Source organism: Danio rerio, chromosome 4, assembly GCF_049306965.1.
Source record: "Danio rerio strain Tuebingen ecotype United States chromosome 4, GRCz12tu, whole genome shotgun sequence".
Classification (NCBI taxonomy): domain Eukaryota; kingdom Metazoa; phylum Chordata; class Actinopteri; order Cypriniformes; family Danionidae; genus Danio; species Danio rerio.
Window position 1 is genome coordinate 2,410,793 of NC_133179.1, and position 25,059 is coordinate 2,435,851.

Below are 25,059 nucleotides of genomic sequence, written 5' to 3' on the forward strand. Positions count from 1 at the left end.
AGCCCACCAGTATATGTGTGTGTGTGTGATGAAGTCAGAGGAGTGCAATCTTACCCGCAGCGGTTGTGTTTGCAGTGAAAGTGTTTGACTTGTCGTCCATCTTTTCTCCGGAGGTCTCAGTGTGTGTGTCTGCAGGCCTCATGAAAGACCCTTGCCGAAAACATGCACGCTCTTGTTGACTAAATCAATGGTTTAAATATTTAGGACTGCCGATTTGGAAACAAATTAAACTAATTTATTTTTTATTAGATTATATGTCAAAATGAAATAATAATAATAAAATAATCGACAATAATAATAATAAAATAATAATGATAATAATAATAATAATTTTATTACTACTACTAAAATATTAAACAATAATAATAATAATGAGTGTTATTATTAATATTCTAACTAAATATCTTCATTCATTTACTTTATTTTTGGCTTAGTCCCTTTATTAATCCGGGGCTGCCACAGCGAAATGAACCATCAACTTATCCAGCATATGTTTTACGCAGCGGATGCCCTTCCAGCTGCAACCCATCACTGGGAAACATCCATACACACTCATTCACTCACATAGACTATGCCTGCCTCGTGAAATGCGGAGCTTTTTTTTCTTCTATTCAGCATGCGGTATGAACTTACATTAAAACAACTCTTCCAGCATCCAATATCTCGTTTGTCGAGGGGGGCATGCCCGAATGAAAGCGAAAGTGCCAAACTGCAGTTAAAGTGGACAAATTAATAATGAAACACCCGAAATTACGTGAAACTTTGGAGGAAATGCGGATAGCGTGGTGATGCAATGACGTTAACCGTATGTGCTAAAACATGTAAAACTCTATCATGAAAGAAACTTTCAAAAAGCAACTCATGTAAACGCCTTATGCCGAGTTCAGACTGCAGGATTTTCAAAGTAGTCGTGTCACAGATGTTTTCACACTGCATGTCTATCTGGCTTGCGTTTCGTCGCTGCTTTGTTTACACTGCAAGATGGATCGGCGACAGGGGCTTTCAGATTGCATGACTTTACTATAGGAAGAATCGCCGACAACTTCGTCCAAACTACGTCTCACAGCCAAAAACACGTCGTATATCTTTTGTTATTAACTACATAATGAGAGAGAAGCCTTTAATAGGGTAGAACATGTACATGTTTGCTCACCTGGGTTTAAAGGGAATTAGCCATTTCTCCTCAACGTTGATAATAAACTAATTTCTTTCTGTATGAAACGTCTAACAGACACGGTTGCTCCTGAGTCCTGTCAAACCTTCACTAGTTTTTCCTCCATTTCGTGGGTCCAAATAAACCGAAAAAGAGCGCTTTTAACTTCTCCCCCAGCCTCCCGCTGGCCTGCAGCAGGTACACACACGCACACACAAGTGAATGCCGCTCTCTCATTGGCTGTAGGCGATCGCTGATGTTATTTTCAGTCAAAACTCAATTCACACGGCATGATTTGAATCGCAGACAGCTCCAGATATTCAGCACGCCAAATATCTTGCAGGCATCGGCGACTCATCGGCGATTCTCTCAGATCGCGTCTTTGAAAGTTCATACTGTGTGATTGTCACTCACGTGCACGAGCAGCGATTTGCCTGTGATTTCAGGCATTTGTCGGCGATTTCTCAAAACCTATCGGCGATCCAAAATCGGGGCTAAAATCACGCAGTCTGAACTAGGCATTAATCTTATTATTGTCTTAATTAGATTAAGGCAAATAATTTGATTACTGATGTCCATGTAAACGATTATGAAAACGTTATGAACTTTACGAAAACGATAGATTGTTTTACAGTTGACGGTTCACTTCCGTTATTTGGTACGATTGCATTCACATCAAAACCGTACCAGATTTCGCATGAACCGTACCTCAGACCACCTCTTTCAGGCAGACTCGGGTACGGTTCACGAGTGCGCACCCGAGTTCAGAAGACACGTTCACACTAGCTAAACGTACCTTACCATGACGTCAAACGAACCCGGGTGCGGACCAGAAGTGCTAGTGTGAAAGCATCCTTAAATGTCTTGGCAAAAACAACAACTTTTCCCCCCTATTAAAAACAATTTATTTTATTTTAGGAAACATTTAAAATATTTAGACGAGTAGCTTTTGATGTGGAGAGTCCTTTTCTGATTGAGATATTGTTTTTTTTTTTTTAAAACGACATAAAATAGTTGCAAAAAACAGGTAAGAAAAACTGTGTATATACCGTAGGAACGGCATACCAGAAAAATTCTGGTTGTTTTAAAACCTTGACTTTTCCAAACCGCGGTAAACCTTGAAACCGGTTATCACCCCCATGCCTACTTCAAACACTGTGATCTTGTTTTTCCTGTAGTACCACATCATATCAGATGCTTTAACTGCATTGTGGTTGCAGTTTAAATCATTCAATGCAATGAAAGATAAATAAATAAGTCAACATTTGCATGATCCTCACACTAAACGCACAGATCTGCATGCAGACAGCTCAGATCTGTCTTAAAGTGCCGCAGGTAGTGTGGCGTGACCTTTGAGAGCTGCTGTAATATGGTTTAGCAGGGTATTGCAGGATAATCATGGCCTGGCTGGTTATGTGGGGTGATAATTGCCCAAACATGCAGCAGGAATGAGTGAATCTCTACGAGCTGCTGACTGATCGCTGCTAATCCGTCCCGTACACACACACACACACACACACACACACACACACACACACACACACACACACACACACACACACACACACTCTGCATGCATATGGAGAGATGGTCGTGGGCGAGTTTGTGGTGAAATATGCAGTGGGTGTCATGATGATCGCCAGTGAAATCATAATTAACACACTGTGAAATCTCGTCTGCAGTTGTGCAAACATGCCTGATCCACCAAATGCTGTGAAAATCTTTGAACTGAACACGAGCGAGCAAGATTTAGGATCGTGAGCGTTTCTGTTAGCTGTTCTGCTTGATTTATAGTATTAGCGGCCCGTTTAAATGTTATATTTACATTGAAATTGAATAGAAATGTATTTTTCTGTTCTGTGCTGTTTAATAGTTTTAGTTTTTAATTCTTAAATAACATACTATATCACTAGTTATTTTAGAAGATACCAGAGTTCAGCTTCAAGTGTATTTTAAAGGCTAAAGCTGCGGTCACACTACAGTTTGTGTGTGCGAAAAGGGGCGGGAATAAACAAGATTATTAGACATTAAAAAAAGCGAGCGATTGCTCCATGTTTTAAATTTCTGTCCAGAGAGGTCATGTTTTGATCCTCGGTTGGTCTCACGGAGTAAAGTGATGCGATTTTGCAGGTCAGAGGTCACCAAGCTTGAAGTTTGCACTGCAGCAACCTGAGAAACTTAATGCACGACCCTGCGTTTCCGGTCTGACACATTCGCGTGCATATGAATGGAAGTCTATGGGAGGAAACGCCCAGTGTGACCGCAGCTTTATTCAGGTTGGTTAGGTTTACTAATTAGGACAGTAAACTCTGCCACAGCTCTGCAGATTTTAGCTCCAACCAGCTCCAACTCGACCTGCTTAATAGTCTTAGTAGTCTTGAACACCTTGATTAGTTGGATCAGCTGTGTTTGATTAGGGTTGAAGCAAAACTGTGCAGAGCTGCAACCCTTCAGGAACTGGCAGGGTTTCCGCGGGGTCTTAAAATGTCTTAAATCCCAAAATAAAAATTTAAGGCCTTAAAAAAGTCTTACATTTACACAAATATTGGGTTGTATGTCTTTTTTAAACAGGTCTTTATTTTTCTTTGTTTATGTATTGCGACCAAATCTGTCCAAAGTCCATACAATCACTCACAATCAGTCTCAATAAAACTTTAAACTTTTTATTTAAAATGGTCATTTTTAACTTGATTTATCATAATGGTTTTATTCATTTTCTTACAATTACATTTGTTTAAATGTGCTCCATGTATTTACTGCTGAGGACGCTGTCCTGGACAGATTGTTGTGCATATATTTAGTTTATTTAAAACTTTTAAAACATTTTTTTTATTTTAAAGAAAATTTATGTTGGAAAAAAGTGTATGGATACAAGTAGAGCTCGCTTGTTTTTACACAATATTTTAAATATTTGCTTGGAAACATCTAAAATATTGTAATTTTTTATTATTAATTTATTATTGTGATTTTAATGTATTAAATTATAATATGTTTATTTTTTGATAGGGTACGTAAAAACCTTTTCCTGAAATAATCCTGAGCCTTTAGCCCTTCATGAGTCTAAAATTTAATTCATAATGGTCTTAAAAATGTCTTAAAAGTCTTAAATTTAACTTGCTGAAACCTGCAGAAACCCTGATTGAGTTTGAGACCTATGATTTATTAACGGTAATTAGGAAAGTAGCAATAATTTTAAAATGTATGAACATTTTATTTCAGCCAAACGTCAGAAAAAAAAAAAAAAAAAACATAATGGGAAAATTGCCTTGCTCTGTTAAACATCAGATTGTAAATATAACGCAATAATGATAAGGGATAATAAAATAATAATAATAAAAATAAAATAATAATAATAAGATATTATTATTAATTCTATCTACTATTATATATAATAAATGAAAATATGTGTATTAAATGTATTGTATTGTATGTATATATTATCATTAATTTTCCTTCAGCTTAGTTCCTTATTTATCAGGGGTCACCACAGTAGAATGATTATTCCTAACTATTCCAGCATGTTTTACTCAGCAGATGCCCTTCCAGATGCAACCCAGTACTGGGAAACACCCATACACACACACTCATACACTACGGCCAATTTAGTTTAACCAATTCCCCTATAGCGCAAGTGTTTGGACTGTGGGGGAATCCATAGCACCCGGAGGAAACCCACACCAACACGGGGAGAACATGCAAACTCCACACAGAAATGCATACTGGCCCAGCAGGGACTCGAACCAGGGACCTTCTTGCTATGAGGCGACAGTGCTCACCACTGAGCCACCATTCCTGCCTTATATATTTTATTTTTAGATGTATTATTAGTTCAATTTTAAGATTTTTAAGATACGTTTTTTACACGTTGTGTACATTGTATTGTTGTGTGTTAGGTTATCAGGTTTTCTAATCAAGTTAGGATAATTAAGCAAGTTAACAGTAACCTTAAAAATGATTGCATGATTTTTATTTAAGTGTAACTTATTTAAATATAATATAAAAATCCACCCAGGCTCTATTGCATCACTTAATTGAAACAATAATAACATCTATCTGTACACATACTGTTATTCTTTCTATTGTAGATTACATATTATAAACTGCATTATTAGTGTAAGATTTTTAAGATGAAAATATTCACTTTGAGAAAGCACACACACATTGTTAAACATGTTTAGATTGTATTGTTGTGTGTTGATTGTATTGTTGTGTGTTTGCTTTAGTTGTTCTGGTTGACGGCTGTTAGACTGCTGGAATGTGAGTTGTATGATTGCTGTGGTCATGTGACCTCACATACCTAGGCAGGTGGGACTCATTCAGGCCCAAAACCGCCTCCACCAGGCTGCGCCCTACATACTTCACTCATTAATTATACAAGACAAATGAAGCTACAGTTCAGTGTGCTCACAGGAGGTGTGTGACGCATGCCGTTTGTCCAGTGTGTGGTGTAGTGCAATAATCTGAGCGTGTGTAAATTGGCTGCACGATAGTGGAAAAAGCTGATATTGTGATATAATTTTTTTCTGCCATAAATATTGCAATATGATTACATTTTCACAAGCTTTATTTGATGGTTTTCTGGTAAATTTAAAAGTATTCAGGTGCAGAAATTGAATAATCGTAATGCAAAAAATAAGGATGACCTGATCGATCAGCCAAAAATCGGTATCGGCCTTTTAATAATTTAATATTTAATAATCGGTACTCGCCAACCGATTACAGGTGTTTGTTGTCTCTCGTATATTATACATAACATACAGCAGCAACAACATGTAAGGAGGAAAATGATGTGTGGAGGTGTGAACGATCGATTCAGTTGCATCCCAACAGCTAAAATATATTCAGATGCGGTGCGATCTCTGTTTATAAAGTCTACTGGCGCGACTCGTGTGAGTGATGGTCTCTTTGTTGCAAGTGCAACCATTGTATTTGCCATGTTTTAAGCTGCTGTGACACAAGCGGAGCCATTCTTTGTAATTTTTCGTACCAATTTTTTAATGTCTGCGCTGTTATTTTCTGTAAAGCTGCTTCTGGCCATGATATGTTTACACCCAAATGTTAAAAAGAAGTGTGTTTAAGGGATTATATGCAACATACTTCATTTATTCACTTAGGTAAGGTGAGAGCTTAACTTAAGTATCAGACTTAGAGGGAAAATGCATTATAAAGCATGAAGAATCAGAATCAGAACTCTGTATCGGCCGATCCCCATAACAAGGAATCGATACTCTGTATCGGCTGAAAAATCCTGATCGGAGAATCCCTAGCAAAAAATGCTTTTCTTATTTAGCTCTGTCTCGTTTCTAGTCCAAATATCAAAGAATTCTTAGATTGAGTAACAATATTGTTTTGTTTTCACCTAATGATGAAATAAGTCAAAATTAAGCGTTTAAGCAACATTATCAGCCAATATTGGAATGAAAACGATCTTATTTTGGCTTTGAAATTTAGATATTTAGACTAGAAATGTAGGAAAAACTTTTTTTCTTTTCTTGCATAAATCATATAAATAATTAAATACCTCAAAACATACATTTTTTTTGCGTACAAATGTTTTACTCACTCCTAAAATGCTCACAGTCACTGGTGATATTTTATTTTTCTGTGATAAATATTGCGATAAAATACACGTGATGTTGCGACATGATTTCACAAGCTCTAGTTGATGGTTTTCTGGTGAATCTAACAGTATTTAGGTGCAGAAATTGAATAATCACAATGCAAAAATGCATTTCTTATTTTGCTTCGTCTCCTTTTCAGTCAAAATATCTAAATATTCTTAGATCAAGTAAAAATATTGTTTTGTTTTCACCTAATGATAAGTAATAAGTAAGAATTAAGCATTTAAGCAACATTATCAGCCAATGTGGGAATGAAAACGACCTTATTTTGGCTTTGAAATTTAGATATTTAGACTAGAAACGAGACAAAAATTCAGAAAAGTGCGAAAACCTTTTTTGTTATGCATAAATCTTATACATAAACAATTAATACAATTAACCAAATAATTTTTTTTTTGTGTGTCCAAATGTTTTAATCAATTGAAATATTTCTTTTTAAGCCTTAACAACTCAAATGATAAACTTTCACTCTATTATGGTTAAACTTATCAGTAGCTCCTGGTCAACTGTAATCCAGACTCAATGTTGCATATCCTGCGATGTGACTTTTGCGGATGTGCACATTGCGATATCGATGCTGAAACGATATATTGTGCAGCCCTGGTGTGTAATGAATGTTAATGTCTGACGGTAAAGCAGCGAGCGCTTTGTTTCCTGCAGGACGATCTGCTGTAAACTAGAGCAGAGCTTTACTGGAGCTCATCAATTATTCAGCTTTATCCTCATGAGTGGCCATAATAAGATGAGCTGCAGGTCATGCCGCACATTTAACAGCATCTGTTGCCTTTTTTGTTAGTTTATAATAATTTGAGCTTCTTAAAAATCATTGATCATGTGCTAATTAATGTGCGAACAAAGTGTTGCTCTGTTTATATGCATTATTTTAAGATTCCATTCATTTAGCATTAAAAGTTTTGAATGCATGAACACATCTTAAAGGCACAGTTAACTCCAAAGCAGTAATTTGCTGTTAAACGTTGTTCCATCCGAGATGTAGATGACTTTTCTTGTTTAGCAGAACATTCAAGAAGATTTTTAGCTGACATGTCAATATTCATTCATTCATTTTCCTTCAGCTAAGTTCATTATATTTATCAGGGGTCACCACAGCCAATTATTCCAGCATGTGTTTTATTCATCGGATGCCCCTCTAGCCGCAACCCAGTACTGGGAAACACTCATTCACACACACACTACGGCCAACTTAATCCATCAGTTCCCCTATAGTGCATGTGTTTGGACTGTGGGGGAAACCGGAGCACCCAGAGAACATGCAAACTCCACACAGAAATGCCAACTGGCCCAGCCGGGACTTGAACCAGCAACTTTCTTGCTGAGAGGCGACAGTTCTAACCATTGAGCCACTATGCCATCTCGATATGTCAATAAATTCACTTTATTAAATTATATGACAAAAAGTCATGACAGCAAATGTTTTCTATGCTACTTTTACCTAATTTAACAAGTTAATCAGACTTCAGCACAATTGTTTCAGCTATACAAGGTTTAACATAATATTATTGGCCAGTTTGTCTGATTTAAGAGATGACTAGAAAGTTTATTTGATTTAACTAAAAAAATGAAGGCAGGGTGATCCTTTTCTGTGCAAAAACTACATTAATTTCAATATTATTACCTTGAATTGTGGATAATTTGACAGTAAGTGAACTGTCCCTTTAAGTAAAATATGCAGTGGCACAAACACACTGTAGGCTACCCATACAGTGAAACAATTTAATAAAGAAACACTAAATCTTTTTAAAGTAAGCCTATAGGAGCCAAAGAGATAATACACAGTGCACAAATTGGCAAATTTAGGCCACTAAATGTTATCTTGTGGACATGTATTGCATTGCTAAGTTGTGTAATGTGTAATTTAGCGCACTGCATACTGTATTGTGAGACAGTCTGCTTGCCTTTAGCCTATGCTAAATATTTTACAAACAAAATGTGTGAATTACTTTTGTAAATATCAGTCTGTTTATTCAGTAAGCGGGTGCAAAACATAAAACATGTGCCAGAATAGTTGGTGGTTCATTCCGCTGTGGCGACTCCCTGATTAATCAGGGACTAAGCTGATGCAAAGAGAGTGAATTCAGGACTTACAATTTGCACAATATGAAGGGAAAATAAATGCACTACACTGCAAATCAACCCCTCTAATAGGATTAATTGGAGACTTTAACTTGTCAGCATACAAACCTATTAATAAACTATAAAACTTACTTCAAAATATGATGTTTAGTGATTCATTCTTATCTAGAAATCATACATTCTGGTCTCGATTTGTGAAAACTGCCAAAAATGAGATGTCAGTCAGCATCAGCAACGGACAGTAGCGAATAAATTATCGCAGTGGCCAATCAGATGCCAGAGTTGTCCAAAGTGAAACGCTTTCAAAACACATGTGAACCTGGAGCTTGTTTAATTATACAGTCAAGACCGATGAGATTTGCATCATGCAATATTGAGTGCATGACCTCTACACGACCCCTGAACCACAGACTGATGATCTGAAACACACTCAAGTACACACACAGCATACACAAAAAAAGACATCCTTTTAAAAAAACAATGATGAGAGTGTTAAAAAAACAAAACAAAAGTGATGACATTTTTCTGGAGATGTTCATGTAAATGTGTGCATGAATTATGAAGGTGTTTAGCACGGCTGTGGGACTCCACACACTCCAGTACAGTGCTGGCTTTAAATCTGCTGTGCTACATTTCTGGTAATAAATAAACATATAAATGACATGTAACACTGTATATAGTGTAGTATAAGAGTATGTAGTGAAGTGTGTATTATCAGTTAAAATAGTTTGAATAAATGTATGTTATTATGTATGTAGGTAAATGTGTAATTATTTATTTCTGAAGATTTTTTTGAATGAATATGTGTGTTTGTGCGTGATAAGTGAATGATTGTTTGTGTGCTTTGCTGCACAGGAATCTGATGTCTGTGGCTCACACACGCAGCGATGTTGAGCTGTGAGGGGTGTGTGTGCCTGCCAGAGCGCAGAGTCATTGATGGCTGGATGTAGGTGAGCACCACAGCGCTCTCTGCTGGACCACAACACCATATACACACTCTCATACATATACACACTCGTATACAAAATTCACTCACACACAAGTACTCGTATAGACACAGACACACTCTCAATCGAATACAAACACTCACACACATACTCGAACACACACACACTAATATATACACTCACAAACTCACTCAAAAACATACTCATACAAACACACTCTTACACACATTTTCATATACTCACACACATACTCATATACACATTCATGCACACTCGTATACACACACTCATACATTCTCTGTCTCTCTCATTCATACACACACACACAAACAAACACACACACTCACACACCTCTAAATAAACGGTCTGATGTCACAGGGGTCCAGTGGTGTGTTAAAGGCGCAATGGGGAGCTGCTGTAGCTGTCCCGATAAAGAGATCATCCCTGACAACCATCACAACAAATTCAAGGTCAGTGCATGCGCACACACACGCGCACACACACACACACACACACACACACACACACACACACACACACACACACACACACACACACACACACACACACACACACACAAATATGGTAGTAAAATAAACATCTCATACATGCTGTACTTCAACTTTATAATCCGACAACCATTCTTGGACTTGGTTTAAGGAGAAACTCTCTTAATCTTTGCATATTATTCCCTAAAACGAGACAAAATCTTTTGCTTCTCTAGAAAATGCTTCTTGATTTAAGTATTTTTAGAAATTTGGATTAGAGTCAAGACAAAAACTGACGTAAGAAAAACTGTGAAATTAGTTATTAAAAAAAATGTTTAAAGATGTATTGAAAACATTCAAGTGAAGGTGTGTAGATGCTGACAGTGCTCTGTGTGTGTGTGTGTGTAGGTGATAAACGTGGATGATGATGGTAATGAGCTGGGCTCAGGTGTGATGGAGTTAACAGAGGAAGAGCTCATTCTGCACACGCGCAAACGAGACGCCGTCAAGTGGCCGTATCTCTGTCTGCGCCGCTATGGGTACGACTCAAACCTCTTCTCCTTCGAGAGTGGCCGGCGCTGCCAGACTGGACAAGGTGAGACTCCCAGCTCACGCTATACCACACTTGTCTCTACTTTATAAATTAATGCGTTTTATTGTTGAAACAGTCTGTTATGGATTGTCCTAGTGAATATGAAGTGTGAATTTTAGGTTGTGTGCGGGCAGCTTATTACGTGAAAATGGAATGTTATTACTAGGGTTGGGCCGATAGAAGATGCCATCGTCCATCGCTGATGGCCAATAGACAACACGATGCTGAGCAGGCATCGCAATCCATCGCCCTGCCCCCTCTCGCAAACCCACTAGCGAAAAATACACTCTCAGACCCTGTTTACACTCATACGTCTTAGTGTTAAAATGGCATTTTAGAACGAAAATGAACCACATCCACACTGTTTTACCTAGCATTTCTGAACAGCCCCACCGTTATCACGTGACTACACAGACACAGCCACACACACACACAGCCACAAGCTGTCATGCCCTCCTCTGAGCTCCAGGCAGAGAGCAGTGCACTTGAGAGAGTTTATAAGGATGTACCGCTGGATCGCGTCTCACTATACTTGTTAAACGTGATATTTAGACATCCCAAGTCTCCCAGAAGCTCCGGTAGACTTTATGCATTCGCGGGACTCATAATGCCCGCAAACGAGAGATGAACTCTCGGAAATCGCGTTTCTCCCTCCCAGTCCTCAAATGAGTCGCGCACCTTTCTCACCCCTGGATCCCTCGCTCTTCAATAATGTATGGATAAACGTTAAACTCAGACATCCCAGGTCTCTCGGAAGCTCCGGGGGTCTCTATGCATTTGCGGGACTCAATACCCGCAGACGAGTGATAATCTCCCGGAAATCGCGCATCTCCCTCCCGGTCCTCAAATGAGTCGCGCACCTTTCTCTCACCCCTGGATCCTTCGCTCTTCAGACTTCGCTTCTTCCCCCCATTGTACGATGCCAAATTGGTCGACATCTCCCAACCCTAGTTATTACTTTAAGGTAATTAAGCTCTTATTGTAGGTAAGGACAGGGATTATCATTTTAATTGTACTTATATTTATTAGTTTGAATTGTTTGTGTACAAGCACTGTGGTCAACGTTTGTTGTATTAACATGTGCTTTACAAATAAACTCAACACCAATGTAAGTTCACACTTCAGCGTTTTTTCTCCTCAGGGATATTTGCGTTCAAATGCGCTCGGGCCGAGGAGATCTTCAACATGCTGCAGGACATCATGCACAACAACAGCATCAGTGTGGTGGAGGAGCCTGTGCTGGAGCCTGAGCTTCCTGCGACGCCACACACACCCACCAGTAAGAGCGCACACACACACTTCCTGTTTGGGCTGCACAATATATCCTTTCAGCATTGATATTGGAATGAGCGGATCCGCAAGAGTCATATTGCAGGACGTGCAATGTTGAACTGGAATTATAGTTCAGCTGGGGTCTGTACCAAGATGCTGCATTAGACAGCTAGCCAGTTAAGTCTTAGGTAACATGAAGGCAGCTTGACTTTGTCACTTTTTTTACCATGGTTATATGGAGAAGCTCTTGAGCTGAGCTACCTTCAGGATACCTAAAATCCAGAATTGGTGCAAAGTGAAACTTCACTGGCTTCCTAGTACAGGCCTCTGGAGCCTCCGTTTGTGAGGTCACTGCAGAATTTACCCATAATGGCATGACATTTATCATCTGCTTACCTTTTTAAGGCCATTTCAAGAGAAATTAAAGGATTTAGGCTGAATAAATTTGACCATTTATAACTTTAATAAAGCTGAATTAACCCTAACAATGAAAACAATGCAGTTTTACATTTACATTTAGCCATTTAACAGACGCTTTTATCCAAAGCGACTTACAAATGAGGACAAGGAAGCAATTTACACAACTATAAGAGCAACAATGGATAAGCACTGTAGGCAAGTTTCAGGTGTGTAAAGTGTAAGAAGCAAAACATTAGTAATGTAAGTGTTTTTTTTTTTGAGTACAGTTAGCGGTGGAGCCAGAGAGGCAATTGCAGATTAGGAAGGGAAGTGGAGACTTAATAGTTGAGTTTTTAGTGGTTTCTTGAAGACAGCGAGTGTCTCTGCCGTTCTGATGCAGTTAGGGAGTTCATTCCACCAACTGGGCAGATTGAATGCGAGCGTTCGGGAAAGTGATTTCTTCCCTCTTTGGGATGGAACCACGAGGCGACGTTCATTCACAGAACGCAAGTTTCTGGAGGGCACATAAATCTGCAGAAGTGAGAGCAGATAAGGAGCAAAGCCAGAAGTCGCTTTGTAAGCAAACATCAGAGCTTTGAATTTGATGCGAGCGACAACTGGCAGCCAGTGCAAACGGATGAGCAGCGGAGTGACATGTGCTCTTTTAGGTTCATTAAAGACCACTCATGCTGCTGCGTTCTGAAGCAGCTGAAGAGATTTGATAGAGTTAGCTGGAAGAACGGCTAATAGAGAGCTGTAATAGTCCAGTCTGGAGAGAACAAGAGCTTTTAGTAACATTCAGTTACGCGATTACCTGAGTACTGTTAGACTCTCCAGAAAACCTTAAAGCACTGTTTATTTCCCTTTTATCTTTGCTCTACTGTATTTATCTATGCTTGTATTTGTTTATTATATTTTATGCATGATTAATTCCTCTACAAAATCATCTTAATCCAAATGAAAGATTTTTCAAAATAGACCTTTTTAAGCCATCTGTTGAAACTGATATAGCAGAAACACGAAATAATGTAATGTCAGATTTTTGACACCCTATTCATGTCCTCACAAACACACACTGAGCTCCTGCTGACTTCTCCACTGCTCTCTGCAGCTCCAGGTTACTCTGTCCCGACGGTGGCCAATGGGATCAGCCGCTATCCATTGTTTGACGCCTCCTCGCGGCCGTCCAGTCGCCATCCTTCTGTGGGCAGCACTAGACTACCATCAGTAGGAGAAGAGTCGACACATCCACTGCTGCTCAACGACGAAACGGTACACACACACACACACGACTAATAATATTAGTCATTGTTTTATTATCTACATTACAGTTTACTATGGTTTATTCAAAATGATATGTATTATATCCTGTTTGTACAGTTGAAGTCTGTATTATTAGCGCCCCTGTATATCTTTTTCCCCAATTTCTGTTTAACGGAAAGAAGTTTTTTTTTTAACACATTTCTAAACATAATAGTTTTAGTAACTCATTTCTAATCAATGATTTCTTTTATCTTGGCCATGATCAGGATTCATGCGGTCATGAAAAACCTGGAAAAGTCAGGGAATTTTGACATGCCATTTTCCTTCTTTTCCGTCCATGGTCAAACACACACTCTCACACTATTAGTGCTTTGTGAACATAAGTAAATTTTACATAGATACAAAGATTCGTTTAAACTAAATGTTGCATGTTTTATGATATGCTCTATTAACTTTAAAGATGCTTCATTTTTCTTATTATTTACTATGTATACACCAGGGAACAACAAACTTGTTCTTGGAGGTCTGGTGTCCTGCAGATTTTAGATCCAATCCTAATCAAACACACCTGAACAAGCTATTTAAGGTCTACTTGAAACACACAAACAGGTGTGTTGAGGCAAGTTGGAGGTAAACCCTGCAGAGCACCGGACCTCCAGGAATGAGATTGTTGACTCCTGGTATACATAGACATTACATAAAACACTAGTTCATGAAAATTTACTTCAAAGTCATGGAAAAGTCATTGAACTTTAGTAGTAAAAATGTGTATGAACCCTGCATGATGACAGCACATAATATTTGACTAGATATTCTTTAAGACACCAGTATTCAGCTTAAAGTGACATTTAAAGGCTTAATTAGGGTAATTAGGGTAAAGTTAGGGTAATTAGGCAAGTCATTGTATAACAGTGGTTTGTTCTGGAGACAATACAAAACTAATATTGCTAAGGGGGCTAATAATATTGACCTTAAAATGGCTTTTAAAATTTAAATTCAGCTTTTATTCTAGCCGAATTAAAACAAATAAGACTGTCTCTAGAAGAAAAAATATTATAGGAAATTCTGTAAAACATTACTGAATCTGTTCAACATCATTTGTGAATATTTGAAATAAAATGTACAGCAGGACTAATAATTTTGACTTCAACTGTTTGTAAATACATATAAATGTACATTCATTTAAAAAAAAATAAAAAAAATTCAAGGATTTAAGATTATGACAATTACTTAGTTTAGTTAGTTTAGTTTAGTTATTTATAAAGCACATTTGTTTATACACAACGTTGCCCATAGTGCTGAACACAATCAATGCTAATTAAAATAAGTCCTACATCACATACATAACAATTAAAACATAAGGCAAACCCCAAAACATTAAAAAAGCTCAAATGCTAAGGAACAAAGATGCCGTTTCAGAAGCTTTTTTAGAACAGATAAAGTTGGAGCGTGCCTAACGTGGGGTGGAAGCTTGTTCCAGAGTGTTGGGGTGATAACAGCAAAAGCTCAATCCCCACTTTACTTACACCAAGACATTGGTACAGGAAGAATAAACTGATTAGAAGACCTTAGCAACCTACCAGGATTTTAAGTAAGCTTGTGCCAGACCATTTAATGATTTATAAACAAGAATTAATCATTTAAAATCTTTTCAAAATCATTGAACGCGAAAAGGGTCCATGATCATATTTTTAGGAGTAAACAAACCTATTTTTCTCTGTATTATGAATGTCATGTCCGTCCAGGTACACACATACGTCAACACTACAGGACTGCAGGAGGAGCGGCGCTGTCGCAGCACAGGCCACACCCCTCTGGAGCCTGAGACGTCCAATCACGAGAGCGCAGTGCCAGCGTCGCCCAATGAGCAGGAGCCTTGTGTGGTGTGTAGTAATTATATATACAGCTGAAGTCAATTATTTCCCAAATAATGTTGGCCAGATTCAGGAATTTTTCACAGTATTTTCTATAATATTTTTTCTTCTGGAGAAAGTCTTATTTCGGCTAGAATAAAAGCAGTTTTTAATTTTTTAACCCATTTTAAGGTCAATATTATTAGCCCCCTTAAACAATATTTGTTTTCGATTGTCTACAGAACAAACTACTATTAAATACAATTAACATTTAACAGAATAGCATTTTAATGTTGCCGAAAATCGTACTTATGTGCGCTTTACTAATGTGTGCAGTTACCTTTGTGGTATTGTGTGTTTTTTTTATGAATATGGTGTGGTTTGTACTGTTCTGATTGTCTTCTGTTGCTAATAAACCCAATAAAGTTGAACATTTATATTGATCAATTAAAATATTTGCATTTTAAAAACTACATTTAGTTGCTTTGTACTTGTACATGTGATGACAATAAAGTCGAATCTAATCTAATCTAATCTAATCTAATCTAATCTAATCTAATCTAATCTAATCTAATCTTTTATAGGTGCTGGAGCCTGAGAGTGTGAAGTTTGTTTTAGGCCCGACGCCTGTGCAGAGACAGAGACAGCAGCAGGAGACGGGCGAGGAGGCGACTAATTCTGAACACACTTCATACACTCCTCCTGTTAAGACAGTAAATGGCAACGCAGGCCTTATGGCGGACTGTGACACCGGCTACGACAGCGATGAGCGCAAAGAGACATCATGTGAGCATCATAACGGCATTTCAACAGGAGCCAGACGCATCAGACCCCCCGTCCCGCTGCCAGATGCACACAATGCTAACAATTCAGCCCAGCGGCGGACAGCGCTACTAAACTATGAGAATCTGCCTGCATTGCCGCCTGTCTGGGAGATGCGCAAACCCGAGGAGGATGAACTCAAATCTCCATCGCTGAACGGATTTCATTCACTCGACCCGCAGCATAATTACGTCAATACTGAGAATGTGACGGTGCCGCTTAGTGCACATAAACACAACTCTCAGCCGAGCGTTTTTAACTTTGACCTGCGGCGGCTTGGAGTGGGCGACCCGCTCCGCCAGCTGAACTACATTGAGGTGGAAATGGACAAAGTGTCGGATTCTAGCGGGCCTCATACGCCTAAAACACCCACTACACCTCTGCCGGCCACTCCTACACGGAGAACTGAGCTGTACGCTGTTATTGATATTGAACGCACTGCTGCCATGTCCAGCCTGCAGAAAGCACAGCCACGGGACGATGGGACGTCCAGAAAAACACGACACAACAGCACCGACCTGCCCATGTGACCCGCACTGACAACAATGTACAAATCAGTTTATACATCAGTTTATCTCAGCCAAATCCCTCATATTTCTCATTGAGTTGAGCTTTTGGTTTTAGTCTGCTGGAGTAGGTGGAAAATATTTGATAAGTAAGCAAGGCTGTGACATGTTTAAGAGATAGTTCACCCTAAAAATGACATTTACTTTTAATTTACTCTCCCTCAAGAGGCTTTATACCTGTTTAGGTTGAACACTAATGAAGGTATTTTAAAAAAATTTTCTATCTAAGTCAATGGTTACAGGTTTACAGCATTTTTCTAAACATCTTCTTTTGTGTTCAACGGAAGAGAGAAACTTTGTTGGAAGTAAAAGGGGTATCAGAGGTGTATAATCACTTGAGGAAGAGTAAATAGTGAGTAAATTTGCATTTTTGTGTGAACCAACCCTTTAGGGTCGTCATTTCTTATTTACCTTGTGGTTTGGGATATTCAGGGTTTCTGCAGGTCTTAGAGAAGTTTTAAAACTTTTCCTTCAGTTTAAGGGCTTAAAAACGTCTTAAAGGGATAGTTCACTCAAAAATAAATACTTACTCTTTATTTACTCCCCCTCATGTGGTTATTCACCTTTGGTTTATAACCAGACTTGCTTTAATTGTTGAAAAATGGGTTGAAAAATTGTTGAAATGAGTCGTTTTAAAGTGAACGATTTAAGTGAGTTTATGTTTAAACCAAGAACAATTCTCTGTCAGTCAGGTTTCCAAACGTTTCTGTTTGAATTCATTAAATGTTGTACTTGTTTTAATCATAAACTTGCACTGGTATCTGAGTAAGTTATTCACTAAACACTGTAAAACACATGTAAATGAAACGCTTTCTGTGTTTTGTGATGCATGTTTGTTCTGTTAGTTCATGCTTTTCATTAATTCATGATTTTGACTTGCAGTTTGGGACTTGATTTTTTTTCTCCAACAACTTTAAATGAGGAAATTTTGATGATGAAATTTCGACTTTTGATGATGAAATTTTAATTGTTTGAATATATATATATATATTTTCAACATCAAAAGTTGACAGAACAGAGATCAACATCCCATAATGCAATTCACAACAGTACATAAACATTTCACAATCACAAAATACAGAAAGTGTTAATGAACAGATGCTTTAACAGTGTATGTTTTCAAGATTAATCATTATGAACCTGCAGAAACTAGTATTTTCATAGATATTAAAGTTGCTTCAAAATCAGATGCCAAAAATATATGGAACTGAGTTTTCCGAAATGTCAATTCCAATATCAGAGTGTTCCAGAAGCTGATTCCAATAATATTCTAGAACATTTTTCCAGAATGCTGATTTCAATATCAGAGTGTTTCAGAATGCCTTTCAAGAATGTTTTAGAACAGTTTTCCAGAATTCCAATAATAGAGTTTTCTGAAATGCAGATTCCAGCAATGTTCTAGAACAGTTTTCCGGAATGCTGATTCCAATAAAAGTTTTCTGTAATGCCGATTTCAACAATGTTCTAGAACAGTTTTCCGGAATGCCAATTCCAATATCAGAGTGTTTTTAGAATGCCTTTTAAGAATGTTTTAGAACAGTTTTACGGAATTCCAATAACAGATTCCAATAATGTTCTAGAACAGTTTTCCGGAAAATTCCAATCCATATTTTTTAGGTATCTGATTTTGAATCAACTTTAATAGTAATAATAACTTTACCTTTAATAGTTTGGGCAAGAATATCTATCTCTGGTCTGGAGTTTGCAGCTTTGATCTTATGCTTGATAATGTTCACAAAGCAGAAGATCTTCCTACAGTGCCCAGCATAAATGAGAGCCCCCTTTTGAAAGGTGTACCCCTTTTCTCAGTGAATATAGACAAGAATTGTTTCTGCATTTAAACAACAGGTAAGGATTTGGGCTTCTACTTAATGAGTAGAGAGAAAATACATTTAAATACAGTTATTGCACAAAATATTTCAACTAAATTTGATACCTTTTTATATTTCTCTACATTTCCACTTAACATTAATTTAGGTGCACTAATTCTTGCACTGTGATTTTTTGTTAGTTTTTTGTTAGATTATTTGCATTAGTTTTGTCTTCGGTACTGATTAATCTAATGTAAATTACATAAAAGCATCCGGTAGAAAATCTGAATGTAAACGAGAGCTCTGCGAGGGTGAACTCATTTATGCTGAGCACTGTAATATGCATTGAAGAATGAGTTCAGTTTTCAGGTTACCGAAATAATCTTGGGTTTGTGGTGAAATATGAGCGGTTTGATGAGATGAACTGTAAGCGTGCATATATTCAGTTTAGTAACGCGGGTCTCAATCAGGTCCAGTTGTAGAAACACTACAGCGCTCAGCCAGACCTCATTCACCAATGCTGTGATGTTTGACTCTCCTCTTCACTTATTCACAGGTGTTGTGTGCTACTTTGTCAATGTAAGTCACTCGTTTTGCACTTGAGAGCAATCGCAGATGCTCACTACGGTATTCACACGCTTCACTGTGGTCACTTTAGCCTCAGACATCTCAGATCTCAACAATCCCTCAAGTGTTTGATGCTGCACTGTAAAAATATCTGTTCATTCTGTGATTCACAGGTGTTTTCGGTTTATTTACGGTTGTGAATTGCATTATGGGATGTTGATCTTTGCTCTGTCGGCTTTTGATGTTGAATATTCAACTCTGCAGTTTAACAAAGTGACTTCTATTGACATTTTAATAGTTTAAAGTAATATAATGTTTAGGAAATAATAGAGAATGTATGTTAAGGTGTTTATAGTGTAATATACAGTTGAAGTCAGAATTATTCGCCACCCTTTGAATATCTTTTTCTTTTTTTAAATATTTCCCAAATTATGTGTAACTGGTCAAGGAAATTTTCACAGTATGTCTGATAATATTTTTTCTTCTGGAGAAAGTCTTATTTGTTGTATTTCGGCTAGAATAAAAGCAGTTTTGAATTTTTTATGAAACATTTTAGGGACAAAATTATAAGCCCCTTTAAGCTTTTTCTTGATAATCTAGAACAAACCACTGTTATACAATAACTTGCCTAATTCCCCTAACCTGCCTAGTTAACTTAATTGACCTAGTTAAGCCTTTAATGTCACTTTAAGATGAATAGAAGTGTCTTGAAATATATCTAGTTAAATATATTTTACATTCATCATGGTAAAGATAAAATAAAACAGTTATTAGAAATGAGTTATTAAAATTATTATGTTTAGAAATGTGTTGAAAAAATCTGCTCTCCGTCAAACAGAAATTGGGGCAAAAATAAACAAGCAATCTAATAATTTAGGGGGGCTAATAATTCTGACTTCAACTGTACATCACCATCCCAGACAATAAATCATTTTAAACTATTAAAAATGTTCATAAAAGTCACTTTTACAGACTTTTTCAAGGTTAAAAATTGTTGGACGAAAGATCAAGCTCCCATAATGCAATTCAAAAACAGAAATAAATAATAACAAAACAAAAACATGAAACAAAATATGGAAAACTGACAATTCATGGAGATTTTTACAGTGTACAGGTGCTTTAATGCAGTCTCAGCTGCAGATTCACCACAGTTGATGATTATTATTATGTTTCCTTGGCTACAAAAAAAAGTTGACTCAGCTTAAAATCTTAAGGCGATGTACTTTGTTGAGTTGACTTATCTTTTAACCCAAGCACTGCACTTGGCTCCATTTAAGTTGAGTCAACTCAAAAAGCTTCAACTTTTTTTCTTTTTTTACAGCGATGTCGATAATGGACAATATTCATTCCACACACGTATCATTGGACAGGATAAGAAGCAGATCAAATCAGAGCTCATTTGTTTCCCTCCAAACTTAAACAGATCTCATGCATGCATGCATAAACTAAAAGCACGCAAACTTCATTCATTTTCCTTCACCTTAGTTCCTTATTCAGCAGGGCTCGCCACAGCAGAATGAACAGCCAACTATTCCAGGATATGTTTTACGCAGTGGATGCCCTTCCAGCTGCAACCCAGTTCTGGGAAACACCCATACACTCTCACATTCACACACACTACGGCCAATTGAGTTAATCAATTCCCCTATAGTGCATGTGTTCGGATTGTTGGGGAAACCGGAGCACCCGGAGGAAGCACTCGGCAACACGGGGAGAACATGCAAACTCCACACAGAAATGCCAACTGGCCCAACCGGGACTCGAACCAGTAATCTGAGGCGACAGTGCTAACCACTGCGCCATCATGTCGCCCCAACATGCTAAATATTTATAAAATAAATTGAATAAGGTTTTAAACATCATCGCTTCACAATATTGTAAGAAAATAAACATCGCTTTAAAATCGACAAGTAATTCAATAATAATTTCTCATGTATATATTTTTTTTACTGGCAATTTTGAAAAGCAGATGAAATCAGGGATTATTTTGGCCTTAATTTAAACAAATAATGATATATATATATATATATATATATATATATATATATATATATATATATATATATATATATATATATATATATATATATATATATAAATTAATATCAATATAAATATCAATAAAGATATCAATAATAAATTAATTCCTGATGAGATTTGTCCAATTATAGGTCCATACTGGAGTCAGATTAAATAAGGGCATGTTTTTCGCTCAATGTAAACAAGTAAACAAGTAAATAAACAATGTTAAAATGTAAAATTAAATGTACATAATATTGCCTATGTAATATATACTGCTCAAAAAAATGAAGGAAACACTTGGAGTTACATTGTGTTGTTGAACCTCTTAACTGGTAAACGGCCTGCCTACAGGCCATCCGGGCGTGGCTGGGAGTGTCTGTAAAAATGTATAACCTTCATTTATTCAGTGTTCCCTTTATTTATTTATTTTTGAGCAGTATTTATTTATATAAGCATATAAAATCACCACTTATTTGCTCCCTAAATTTAAACATTTTTATTTACAAAATAATTTAAAAACATTAACAAAGCATATTTGGCCTACTTTGAAAGGAGATACAACTATTGTTAATAAAGTATTGTTATTGGCTGCACACCTAATAAAATACAGCACATAATCATACAAACTCACCACTTACTGCCCCTAAATTCAAACATGTTTATTAAAAAATAAAATAAAAACATTCACTCATTCATTCATTTTCCTTCGGCTTAGTCCCTTTGTTCATCTGGGGTTGCCACAACCTAATGAATCACCTATTCCAGCATATGTTTTACACAGCGGATGCCCTTCTAGTTGCAACCCAGTACTAGGAAACACACTCTTATTCACACACACACACTCAAACACTACAGCCAACTTACCTTCAGTTCCCCTTATAGCACATATGTTGTGAAACCGGAGCACTCAGAGGAAACCCACACCAACACGGAGAGAACATGCAAACTCCACACAGAAATGCACACTGATCCAGCCAGGCCTCGAACCAGTAGACTTCTTGCTGTGAGGCGACAGTGCTAACCACTGAGCCACCGTGCCGCCCCATAAAGATAAACAAAGGAACTCAAAATAATTAATTAAATAATAAAGTATTGACCAAGTTTGGAAGGGAATACAAATATTGTGGTTAATCGAGACCAAAAAGCCAGACTGCTCACCTGAAAACATCTGAGAGAACGTGTGTGTGTGTGTGTGTGTGTGTGTGTGTGTGTGTGTATCAAACACTACAGTAAACCATGTAAATCTGCAGATGTGATTGTACAGCTTGATGAGGATTCACAAACAAAAGAGCAACTTGTTTACGACTGTCCGCTTCATGTAAAGTGTCTATTGTAAAGTTTATCGCATTATTATCATCATATTTTCTACCTTTATGTGAGCGTGTGCAGATACAGAAAGATTCACTTGTACAAACTACAACAGCGTTAGGTTTAGAGACAAATAAATGTGTAAATCAAGACCATTTGCCAAATCTGAGGAGCTGAATGTTTTTCGGGATCTTTCAGGAAAGTGAGCATGTGCGTGTGTGAATGAGTGTGTGTGTGTGTGTGTGTGTGTGGTTACATTCCTATGCGAGTATTTCACAGTTACGAAACTAGTTTTGATATGTGCATTTGATATATTGGGTTTATTGATATCAGTTTAGTAAAATGTTTGTATTTTTGAAACAAATAAGACAGAATAATATTGTGTATTTTGTGATATGTACAGCATCACATCCTCTGCCATCGGTGCCAACTTTATTTTTGTAGCATGGCAAGAAAACATAAAAAAAAAATAAACAAAAATGAATGAAAAGAGTCTCTGTCAATATTATTATTATTATTATTATTATTATTATCATTTCCAGTATTATTAATATTTTTATTATTACTATATTACTACTATTATTATTATTTTATTATTATTATTACTGTTATTATTATTATTGCTAATATTATTCGATGACTAAATAATTATTGTTATTGATATTATTACCATAATAATAATAATAATAATAATAATAATAATAATAATAATAATAATTATTATTATTATTATTATTATTATTATATGACAAAATTATTATTATTACTAATATTTTATGACAATAATAATTTGTATTATTATTATTACTACTAATAATAATATATGGCTAAACCATTTTATTATATTAATAATAATAATAATAATAATAATAATAATTATTATTATTATTATTATATGGCTAAATTATTATTTCTATTACTAATATTATATGACAATTTATTATTATTATTATTGTTATTATTATTATTACTAACATTATTATATTATCAATTATTTATTTTTATTATACGACTAAATTAATTATTATTACAATTATTATTATTTTATGACTAGAGTAATTATTACTATTGGTATATGACTAAATTAATTAATATTATTATTATATGACTAAATTATTATTATTACTAATATAATATGACTAAATTAATTATTATTATTATTACTAAGATTATATGACTACATTAATTAGTTTTAATATATGACTAAATTAATTATTATTATTAACATTATTGTTATTATTATTATTTATTATATGACTAAATTATTTTCTTATTATAATATGACTAAATTTATTATTATTATTATTATTATTATTATTATTATTATTATTATTATTATTATTATTATTATATGACTAAATATGCTGTGCAATGGAAATAGTGTAATTTTAGTATCATCATGGATTATTTTAAAAGTTTGAATTTATTTCAATGTTTGTAATTTTCCAATCAAAATTTAATGTCCACCATTAAATAATACGCGACTAAGGGAATATGTTGACAGTAAGAGAATTGTAGTGTAGCTTAAAAATTATGTTGGATTAAAATTTACACAAAAATTACAAAAAAACAAGTCTACTATTTATTAAAATACTAAAACTAATGCTAAAAGATACTAAACAAGGAGCAGGTTCAGCTGTGCCACCAGGTGGCAGCACAACACAACTAATACATCCCGCATTCAAACACCCAAACTGCCCATAAAAGAGCAACATACAATTCTGCAAGCAAAACAGAGATGAACAATTAAATATGAGGCTATTTCCTTAATGCAGTTCGATAACTAAAGAAACATTAGTATTAAATACCACAGCAAACAATAAATAAATACATCTGCTTACAAAAAAACAATAAATTCTGCAGGTAAATCAGAGATAAACAATTAAATATGAGTCTATTCAGGTTAAAGTGAGTTTATTTATTGCAAGAAACATTAGTATTAGCATTAAATGCAACAATAAGCAATATAAATAAATAAATAAAATAGCAAGATTCAATTCTGCATGCAAAACAGGGATAAACAATTTGTAAATGATGCTATTTTAGTTACATTTGAGCTTATTTATTGCAAACAAACAACTTAGTATGTCTTAAACACCACAATATAAATAAACAGACCTACTCGTAAAATAGCAACATTCAATTCTGCAGGTGAATCAGAGATGAACAATTAAATATGAGGCTATTTTAGTTAACCTGAGTTCATTTATTGCAAGAAACATTAGTATTAGCATTAAATTCAACACAATAAACAATAAAACTCAGTATATAAATAAATAAA

The 25,059-nt window shown here is 36.0% G+C and overlaps 2 protein-coding genes across 5 annotated transcripts in view; one reads left to right on the plus strand and one right to left on the minus strand.

The window, feature by feature from the left end:
- The window catches only part of frs2a (fibroblast growth factor receptor substrate 2a), a 35,586-nt gene extending 17,768 nt beyond the window's left edge, over nt 1–17,818 (plus strand). Inside the window, exons 2-8 of one of the 3 annotated variants that reach the window (XM_005164455.6) lie at nt 9,724–9,818; nt 10,194–10,285; nt 10,712–10,898; nt 12,037–12,174; nt 13,678–13,838; nt 15,575–15,712; nt 16,267–17,818. In XM_005164455.6, coding sequence (XP_005164512.1) covers nt 10,220–10,285; nt 10,712–10,898; nt 12,037–12,174; nt 13,678–13,838; nt 15,575–15,712; nt 16,267–17,034 — 1,458 coding nt within the window. In that variant the 5' untranslated portion in view covers nt 9,724–9,818; nt 10,194–10,219 and the 3' untranslated portion in view covers nt 17,035–17,818. Of the gene's footprint in view, nt 1–9,723; nt 9,819–10,193; nt 10,286–10,711; nt 10,899–12,036; nt 12,175–13,677; nt 13,839–15,574; nt 15,713–16,266 lie in introns of those variants that run through there. The other 2 variants (XM_017355028.4, NM_001044898.1) reach the window with 2 other exon arrangements.
- Nucleotides 1–25,059, minus strand: part of kcnc2 (potassium voltage-gated channel, Shaw-related subfamily, member 2) — a 139,056-nt gene that overhangs the window by 22,751 nt on the left and 91,246 nt on the right. The gene's annotated exons all lie outside the window — the stretch shown is intronic.